At 39.4% G+C, this 10,327-nt stretch overlaps 1 protein-coding gene across 1 annotated transcript; it reads right to left on the bottom strand.

Annotated features, from left to right (window-relative positions):
• Positions 1-543: 543 nt before the first annotated feature.
• Positions 544-2,749, bottom strand: LOC115733975 (disease resistance protein RUN1-like). The gene is made up of 3 exons (XM_048275461.1): positions 2,180-2,749; positions 1,230-1,386; positions 544-926 (listed from the first exon to the last, which is right to left on the bottom strand). Exons 1-3 carry the CDS (start codon positions 2,747-2,749, stop codon positions 544-546), a joined length of 1,110 nt encoding a protein of 369 aa, XP_048131418.1.
• Positions 2,750-10,327: the final 7,578 nt, after the last annotated feature.

Genomic DNA, 10,327 nt, shown 5'->3' with positions numbered 1-10,327 from the left:
TTCAAGTAAATTCTCGCAATTAAAGACAAGTAATGTCCTTAGATGGATAAACCGTGAAACGTCCAGTATTTCAATAGATTCACAATAATTGACTACCAAGTCTTCCAACTTGAAGGGAGTGTTTAGGGATTGTGGTAATTCCGAATCTTCAACACCCGTCGGTTGGGAGAATTCCGAATTCTTTAGTAGTGTTGATGGAAGCTCCTGGATGCACTCGAGAAATCCCCGGGAAGTGACTTCTAGCTCCTTGAGACGGGTTAGGTGGGAGAGTGAAGGCAATTTGCGACTTTGACAGGTGATGCGCAAATATGCTAAGCTAGAAGGAAGGTCCGGCAGCGATTGGAGCTCTCTACGTAAAGAAAAATCGAGGTGTTGCGGGGATGAAAGATTGCACATGCTTTCTGACAATTCCCCTTTCAGATTCTTGCAACTCGAAGCACGCAACTTTCGGAGCTTTCTCGGCCTCCCAATACCTCCGGGCAATTCTTCTATACCGGTATGAGAAATATCTAGAATTTCTAGATTCTCCAAAGACCCCATGCTTTACGGCATTTCCCCTTTGAGATTTAGGTAAATTGAAGCATTTAAATCTCGGAGCTTTTTCAACCTCCCAATATCATCGGGTAATTCTTCTATATCACTCCAAGAAATATCTAGAATTTCTAGATTCCGCAAAGATCCTATGCTTTCCGGCAATGCAGAAAGTTGAGTGTGTGTTAGAAGGAGTTGCTCCAGCGCCTTTAATTCACCTATTTCTTCCGGAAGCTTTGTGAGGTCGCTACAGTAGCGCAAGTCCAAGCGAAGGAGGGCCATCATGCCTCCAATTGAAGAGTCGATTTGCCGCAGCCGCGAACAATAACCGAGGTTCAAAACCTCCAAATTCTTAAAAGCCGAGAGGAATTCCGTAGTTTCCAAGGATTCACAACCTGTCAGGTCGAGAAATTTGAGCGTCTACGCCATCCGGTGAAACAAATAATTTTATGCTTTTAAGGGGTTAGTCTAGAGTGATTATGATACACAAGGAAGCAAAATAAAAAAAAATAAAAATAAAAATAAAAGACACGTTCTCACCTTGAAAGAACTCCATCCTTCCCATCCTTCATTTATCTTGCCACTTCGCAATTCCAGTACAACTAATTACGTTGCGTGAAAATTGTTCACTTCAAAATTCATGGGGCGGTTTTCCCATCGAAGCCATTTTAACTCCTCAACCGAGTCCTTAAAGTCACCGGTGAGATGTGCCCCCTTCATCATGTGAAGGAATCTTAGCCTTGTCAACTTCTTGAATTGTTCTCCCGTGTAAATGTTGTCATCTCGCTCAACTATTTTGCCGAAGCCTTTTGAGTTGCCTTCACTCAAATCAATGGCCTCAATTTTTCCTATTCCCTATATGCAAAGATTCAATGTCCATTAATACTATATCCAATTAAAGTATTCTAAAATTACCAAAACAGTCTTAAATCTATTTCAATTGTGCTAATTCGGACCTAAACTTTTTTTTTTCTTTTTCCGCTTGAGTTTATGATTCTATGATTTATCGTTAGTCAAGTTATTTACTGCATTTGTCAAAGATGTAAGTGAAGCAAATGTAGAAATTCATGATCTTAACACTACAATACTTACTCAAAGAGAGCAACCTCCCTACTTTCTAATCTCATCAATGAAACATTCAAGTTGCAATAATAGTAGAGCAAGCACTAAGTAGTGGACCAACATTACTCTAACAGTAGAACACGGATGAAGTACGAAGAAGAAACGAAACGGTTACCTCATTGTTTTTTAGCACTGTCTTGACTTCCTTGGAGTCCCATAACCCGCTACGTTTCCGAGGCTCTCGCCGGTTTTCTTCGCAGACTATTTCCCTACCGAGATCTCCGAGTTGGTCATGCATTCGGAGCTTATGATCATCTCCAATTTTTATTAACGACATGAATCTCAATACTTCAATTCCCTCCTTAGGGAAAAAGCCACAAGCATCCCACATGTAGAATGCGATTCTTGTGTCAGTGCCAATGAAAAAACAAGAAATATCCAAAAATATTTCCTTTTGTTCATATTCTAATGTTTCATAACTTATACGTAACTTTTCTCGCACTTCCTTAGGAGGCACTTTTTTGAACTTGTCTATCCGACCTCTCCAGAATTTTGGCTCTTTTACGCACAATAATGAGCCTAAAACCTCAAGGGTTAAGGGAAGCCCTCCGGTGGTGGATACAACTTCATGGGTGAGGTCCTCAAAATCCCTTGGAGGAGAGTCCCTTCGGAATGCATGTTTGCTAAACAGAATCAAAGATTGATCTTTATCCATTTCTTTATGGTCATAGGCGTAGTCCACCCCAAATTCTTGAAGAATACCCTCGTCTCTGGTGGTAATAATGATCATACTTCCCGAAGAAAACCAATCACGATTACTAGCCAAACGCTTCAATTGAACAACATGATCCACATCATCAAGAAGAAGGAGGACCTTTGTACCTTTAAACTTGGAAGAGATGTACTTAGCCCCTTCATCCTCATTATGGACTTCATTTTCGCGCTTCGATATATCATAGATTAACCGATTACGTAAGTAAAGTGCGCCGTTACGCTTCCATGATTCCCTTATATCGGCGATGAAGCTACGGTGCTCGAATTGACTGGAAAGCTTGTTGTAGATGGCTTTAGCAAGAGTAGTCTTACCAATGCCTCCCATTCCATGGATGCCAAGAAATAGGGTGGCATGAGATTTTTTAGTATCCACAACTTCCATGACCTCCTTCACATGACGATCAATTCCGACCAAATTCTCGGAAAGAACCAACTCAAAATTTTTCTTCAACTCCCTCAACACTTTTTGGACAATCGATTCTACCAAGTTTGCTTCATACCTGTCAAATGTGAGAATAGTTCGGTTATGTGGCAACAGTAATTTTATGTTGTTTATCAAATGAGAACACAATAATAAATAAATCTGCAGATTGATTGAAAAACTTTAAAAATCATTTTTGTCACACCTCAAGATATTGGTGGTTGCTTCACATGGCGTGCCCAATTCCACTGTTACTCCTAAATAATTTATTAAGCCAGAAAAAATTTGAGGGTATGAGTTATGAATATTAAATACTCTTATCTATTACGGATTGGAGTCAAATTTTAAACTGTTGTTTGTTAAAGATATGAGGGATGACGTGGACGTGACTTTGAAAATTTGTAGAGCATTTGAATAAGCAAAGACAAGTTATAACTTTTGATACAAGATGATTTCCGGTTTTGCGATACCAATCGGAAAAGTTGCTCAAAGTGTGATATTGTGAACTACCCGAATTGCAGTTGAGAGGCTTTATCCTTGTTTGCTCACTTCCACACGCTTGCGAGTTTCTACTCGTGCTGTGAATTTTAGTATCGTTCTAGATTTGTGTTCTTATCGGTTTTCATTGCCTCCAAGGATGATAACAAGTTGAACTTTAAATTCCTTTTGAGTATCTATGTTCTATGATTTCAACTGGTCTATTATTGATTATATATACACGAAAGTGGAAGAATAATTTTTACCCAAAATAAGAACATTGCTTCAATACATGCACGTGCATGAGATAAAAATTACTTGTCGAAGATAGGAAATGAATTGGAAATTATTTGAACAAACATATAATAAAAAAAAAAATCCCTTTTTCCCTTCTTTATATTTTCCATCATCATATGCAACCGAAGAAACATTTCTTTTGTGAAAAATAATCTTAATAGCAACTAATCAACGATAATAATGACTCAATGAATGTAACTTGGGAAGATAAAGAAATATAGCTTTTTTTTGTTTGGTCGGAAAAGAAATATAGCTTTGACAATCACCATGCACGGTATATGATGTTGCGAGCTTTAAATAAAAAAACACCAATAAGTTGTACTATTAATCTCAAATAAATATGTAATTAGAAAAGTTTGAGAGGAAGATTAATGTAGCGTACGCTATAGACATGATATGAAAATGGCGCAATGTTGAAAAACCTTTGGATATAAGAGAAAAAATTCATTCAGAAAATCTTATTGTTCAAGCAAATGGGATTATAACAACAAAATCTATCATTAAGTTGGTCATCCTTAAAGCAAAAAACCTAAAAAACAAAAAACTTATAGAACTCATGCATTGCAGGATCTTACAGTTCTTTTAAATACAAATAAAAAAAAACGAAAATGAAGCAGGTGAGAATGAGAACAACCAGTAAACACTCACACATATTATAAGAAAGTAGAGAATGCTTTGGTGAAAAATTTTACCCATTGGCTTCGAATCCTTTCAAGGTACTGACTTCACCGAGTGCTTTCTTCCATTTCTCCAAGCTCGTTCGGTCGAATGAAGGCCTCTCAAGCAAACGCTCCTCACGCTCATGAAATGCTTTTCCAAAATTCCCGATTTGATGTCCCACGTCAGCGGGTTTCACTTTGTAGAATACAGGCAACACCATTTGCCCATTATCATTCTTGCACTTCATTATTTGAGCCAGTTCATTCAGGCACCAGCTGCTTGTACCGTAACCCTCGGACAAAATGGGGATCAGGATCTGACTCTTCGTGATGGCTGCTAAAATCTCTGGTCCGATGTCCTCGCCTTGGGGGAGCTCCTCTTCGTCTCTGAAAGTATCAATTCCAGCATCATGGAGCCCCTTGTAGAGGTGACTTGTGAAGCCATATCGAGTATCTGGGCCTCTGAAGCTCAAGAACACCTCATAGCGGTTTCCAGTAGTCGCGGTCGACGAACTAGATGCACTGTTGTTAGTTTCTGTCGGAGATGAACTAGATGCGCCTTTACTAATTCCTGTCGGAGACGGACTAGATCCACCGGATTTTGTTTCTGTAGGAGACGAACTACATCCACCAGATTTAGCTTCTGTCGGAGACGAATTAAATCCACAGGAATTAGTTGCCGTCGGACGCGAAGTAGATGCACCATTATTAGTTTCCATCGGAGACGAAGTAGATCCACCGTCATTAGTTTCTGTCGGAAACGAACTAGATCCATCAGAATTAGCTTCTGTCGGCGGAGTCATCGAACCAGGTGCGCCAGTATCAGCATCTACTTCATTTCTACGAGCACCAGCTTTCTTCTTATTGAGAAGATAAAAAGCAAGCCCGGGGAGAAGGATCAGTGCCACGAGCTCGGCGAAAGAATGCCCAAAACTGAGATGAACCATTTCGGCTTTGCTCAGACTCTGGCCTTGATTTTCGCTTTCAAATCTGACGGAGGAAAAAGCTCAGAATGCCTCTCTCAGAGGAAACAGAGAATGCCTTGTTGTTGCCAATTCTCTCCCCCTGTGGATTGATTTGTATAATGGGAACCAGTTGGCAAAGAGAATCTTCTTGCACCCATAAGTCAACCACGCGTTTATGGTCGTTGCCTTCATGTGGTGGAAGTTTCACTGCACATGTGAGCAAGTTTCGATGGCATTATTAAATAAAAATAAAACTTTTGAATAAAAAAACAATTTCTGTTATTATCCGTAGACAAGTGGTCATAATTGATAAATACATACGGTTGCTGCGCCGTTGAACTTTCCTGCACTTTTTTAAATCTATTTTCCATCAGAAAATGTATTTTTTTGAATATATTTAAAGCTCGTGATGCCACGATGAGCCCAACCTCCCGCAATATCTATGTTAACTTGATTGACTATGTGAGTAACCGGAGGATCTATAGTTTTCTTAGTAGTAGGGAATATAATAAACCTTAGTAGCTTGATATCTCAACTCCTATAATAAACCTTACTTTTAAGACTTTCAGTACGCCTTTCTCTGTATTAAATTAGTATAGTTTATAATTGAGAACATCTTGAAATAACTTTCGATGATATGTAAATTTTTACATACATTGGCCCTTTTTTTTGCTTGTAAATGAATACAATTGGCATATTTAAATATATAATAGAAAATAGACTGCGACTTGCAATGCATCCGAATAAGAAACACGCTGATACATCGACCACAGATATATTTTTCTGCTTGTTTAAGTTCTTTTCTAGGTAGACTTTGTAACTCCAGGACCGCTCTTTATTACTGTGTTTGGACAAAATGATAATATGGAAGAGGACAAACTCACATGTATGAGATTACATGGTGTCGACGTGCACAAACCTTCCACTTTTGATCATCATATTCTTGTGAATGTTCGATTTCATTCCTTATAATTTGTTTTAGAGACAAAACTAGTCAAAAACATCTCCATTAAATTGATTAACTTTTTTGACCCCTAACAAATTAAGTTCATTTCCATAGATAAGCCAAATCAAGCATACTTTTTTCGGTTCATAATGTGGACTGGTTTCTCGTTTATATTTTACGAGCATCTTCTTGGACAATGTTTAACAGATTGAAACATAATAAATTAGGGTAATTATAGCACACCATACCGATGTAAAGAAATATTTCCTAAAGCGGTCCTATTCACTTGTCGTGTGATGGTTGGTAATAGAATGTATAGTTAAAGTCATAAAATCAAAAGTGGATAAACCACATCTTGCTTAAGTACTAATTAGAAGATGAGATGCACTGTCATTCTTTTTCATCTATGAAGACTTTCCGGAACAAATCTAAATAATGGAGAGCATCTTTCTGATCAAGCTAGACAAAAAAATATTTGTACATTTATATTTGATAATCCTCTTGACCCCTCCCTCAAGTCAATGCGTTGTTGTTTGGGAGTAAATTCAATTTTCCGAGGAAATATGGAAAAAAATAATGAAGAAACACACGAAAAATACGTGGTGCTCTGGGCCCAAATAGGGCCGTGCGAAGCTTTCTTCTTATTGAGAAAATAGAACGCCAGCCCAGAGAGAAGGATGAGTGCCACGAGCACGGCGAAAGACTGCCCAAAAATGGGATGATGCATTTCATCTTTGCTCTGATCTGCCTTTGATTACGGCTCTCAAGTCTAACAGAGAAAAGAACCAGAATGCCTCTCAGGAAACAGGAAATGCCTTCTTGTTGCCTATTCTCTTGTGGTTCGATTTATATAAGTCAAGCTTGTTAAGTAATTCTTTCACGGGGAACCGCAACCACGTGGTCAGGAGTAGTTGCCTTCACGGGGCTAAAATCTCAATGCCCAAGAGAATCCAAGGATGACAGATAAGGCCTGCCAAAATTTCAATGCACATAAAAAGGTCGATTTGTTGGGAAGATGAAAGTGGACTATTACGTCCTTTGGGGAATGCATCTGGACAAGAAACATTAGATTATAATTTTATGTCGAGTAAGAATCCGTAAGCACATGCTGAACACATCTATGCTCAATACCTTTGTCTTTCCTCGTGTTTGATTTTTTTACCAGGTAGACATTTTAACTCCACGGTAACTCTTTCTAGTTGCTTCCTCGACCTTTGCACATTTTTTTTTAAACTCCCTCGCCCCAGATCCTTGATCTTTCCCTTGTGGTCACTGCTTCACTCTCATACCTGCAGAACCCCAACCTGAAAATCACCTGCGAGCTCGTGAGAGATGGATGCATCGTACTGATCTATGAAGCACCGACACGCCAAACCCTCCGGCGTGTCGGTGTCGGACACCGACACGCGTCCGACACGCCCCGACACGCGTTCGACACGCGGTCAACGCGTGTCAAAGATCCGACACCCGGTCAATGCCAGCGACACGCCGGGGACACGCGAGTCGGTGGGGAGAGAGGGCGGGGAAAAGCAGATCCGAAGGGCAGAGAACGGTAGGGGAGGGGGAAGAAGAGCGTATCGGGCCATGAGAGAGATGAGGGAGGAAGCCGGCGATGCGCGGCCAGTGCCTGAGCAGGGAACGGCCTTCGTGTGCGCCGGAGCAGAGAGAGCGAACGAGCCGAAGGACAGAGGGAGAGAGCGCCGGAGGAGAGACAAGCAGCAAAAATCACAGTGGTCGACGTCGGGGTTGGTTTAGCGGGACAGAGAGGAGGGACACAAAGGAAGGGGTGTGAGATTTTTTAAGGAAGTAAAGAGACAGAGGGGTGGGGGGATATTTTCTCGCAGAGAGGAGAGAGAGATGAAAAGTGTGAGATGTTTTCGGTGATGTTTTCAAAAAGTAAAGAGAGAGAAGAGGGGGAGACAGAGAAGAAGAGGGGGAGACAGAGAAGAGGGAGAGAGAGGGGAGGAGAGAGGTGAGGTGCGTGTCAGAGATTTTTTCAAAAGTAAAGAGAGGAGGGGAGGAAACGTGAGAGAGGAGGGAAAGCGGGTAGACCGCATATTACAGGATTTTTTTATTGTTTATTTATTTTCTAGGCTGATTGAGATCAAATTACGAGAGTATTCATGGCATTAGCTTTGTTTTTATTATAAGAACTATTTTTGTAAATTTTTCATCTAAAAAAAATTATAGAAATAATAATATATCATACATATATAAAAATATATTCATGGCATTAGCTTTGTTTTTATTACATGCAATTTTTTTTGGTTTTTTCTTCTTTTTTATAGGGATGTAAAACATTGAACTTTGTACGATATACACCATGGGTGATTTAGAAAGAAAGAAAACGCAGCCAGTCACAAATATTTATAAAAATAAATTAACATGTAATAATGCTAAAATTTGGAACACGTGGCATGTCTAAAATAAACAAATAAATGTTCAAACCAAACGATTACATTTTTGTAGATCGAGATGGAAATGATTACCTTCTATTACACAAAATCTTACTCACATACACGTTATAGTTCCCTTCAAGATCTCGGAGCGTGGAAGAACGCGTTTGTCGTCGAAAATGGCAAGCAATGGCGTTGTTGGTGGCGAGAGGCGAAATATGTGTCGGGACTCGTCGAAGATGATGCTCGACTAAAACTCTTTTCTTCACTCTCGAATTTTCTCTTCTAATTTTTCTCAAGAACTCTCTTTTTCCTCTCTAAAAATTCCTCTCAAAAACTCTCTCAAAACTCTCTCAATTCTCTTCCACTCCCCCCTAAACTCTCTCAATTCTCAAGAACTCTCTACCTTCTCTATCACCAAAATTCTCTTCCTCAATTCTCAAGAACTCTCCCTCTTTTATAGCCAAATTTCTCCACCCTTCATTCTTCATCTTCACTTCTTCACCTTCCATTTTCATCTTCTCTTCTTCATCTTCATTTCTTCACCTTCCATTTTCATCTTCCCTTCTTCATCTTCCCTTCACCATCTTCCTTTCATTATCTTCTCTTCTTTATCTTCTCTTCACCATCTTCCTTTCATTATCTTCCCTTCACCATCTTCCTTTCTCCATCTTCTTTTGGTATTTGCAATGCAGTCCCTGAAGTTCCAAGTATTTGCAATACAGTCCCTGAAATTTTAAGTATTTGCAATACAGTCCCCGAAGTTTCAAATCTTCTCGGTGTATTTTTCCATCCCGTGCCTAGTCTAGACGCATGCCAATTTAAGTGTTCTGCTTGCCCTATTATATGCCAATGCAATGTATACTAAAAATAAATATGTGAGATGATTTTTATAATTTTTATGCAAAAAATAAATTAGTCAAAATTTAGGCGTCAACAGCTGCCCCTCTTTGAGTGGAGGCTCGTAGAGGTTCCGCTCAAAGATAAAATTGAATCCTAAATTTTGACAGTGCAAATTATGGATGAACTTTTTGGCGGGAGTTTTAATCCCATTTTTTATGTAATGAAGTGATGCATGATATGCAAGACCGTAAATAACACGTGTCATAATTTCCCTTTTTCATGTTAGAGAAACCTGCACATGGATCGCATACAAGAATATCTGTTTTACCAAATTTCTCGTAAGCTAATGGTTCTCTTAATTTCCAAGCTTCTTTTTGCAGATGCAAGGATTTTAAGGTATTTGGCCTATCTGTTATCGGAGACTTCTCCCTAATGCAAAACAGCGCAAGATATGTGTGTCGTTTGAGATCACAAGAGCTACGTCGTTGTGAGTCGAAAGAAGTGAAATCAAGTTCACAAGAGCTACGTCGTTGTGAGTTGATTAAATGTCGAAATCGCCAGTGCATATGTCTTCACGATTCGATAAAAGGGAACCAAAATCATAAGAGCTACGTCGTTATGATTTGGTTTGGATCAAAATCATGGGTGCTTATGTCTTCATGATTTGATAAAGGAGCCGAAAATCATAAGAGCTATGTCATTATGAGTCGACTAAAGGTCGGGATCACCAGTGCATATGTCTTCGTGATTCGAGATCGAAATCATAAGAGCTACGTCGTTATGATTTGATAAGATGTCAAGATCGCCGGTGCATATGTCTTCACGACTTGACGGAAGAGGCATATTGCCTAAATTGAACAATATTTGATAGGAGCACCATCGAATGGAATCGATAAGTACAAAAGGGGCATATTGCACGAATTGAATCATAACAACTATCATGAGAAGAGTTGTTA

The sequence above is a fragment of the Rhodamnia argentea genome, chromosome 3 (genome assembly GCF_020921035.1).
Source record: "Rhodamnia argentea isolate NSW1041297 chromosome 3, ASM2092103v1, whole genome shotgun sequence".
NCBI lineage: Eukaryota > Viridiplantae > Streptophyta > Magnoliopsida > Myrtales > Myrtaceae > Rhodamnia > Rhodamnia argentea.
This window is presented reverse-complemented; position numbering and strand designations above follow the sequence as displayed.

Coding starts and splice junctions, on each gene's coding strand:
- LOC115733975 (XM_048275461.1), bottom strand. CDS start 2,749: ATGGAAGTTGTGGATACTAAAAAATCTCATGCCACCCTATTTCTTGGC. Junction 1,387..2,179: donor GGCTTCCCTTAACCCTTGAG/GTTTTAGGCTCA, acceptor CTTTGCATATAG/GGAATAGGAAAAATTGAGGC. Junction 927..1,229: donor GAAGGGGGCACATCTCACCG/GTGACTTTAAGG, acceptor TCGACCTGACAG/GTTGTGAATCCTTGGAAACT.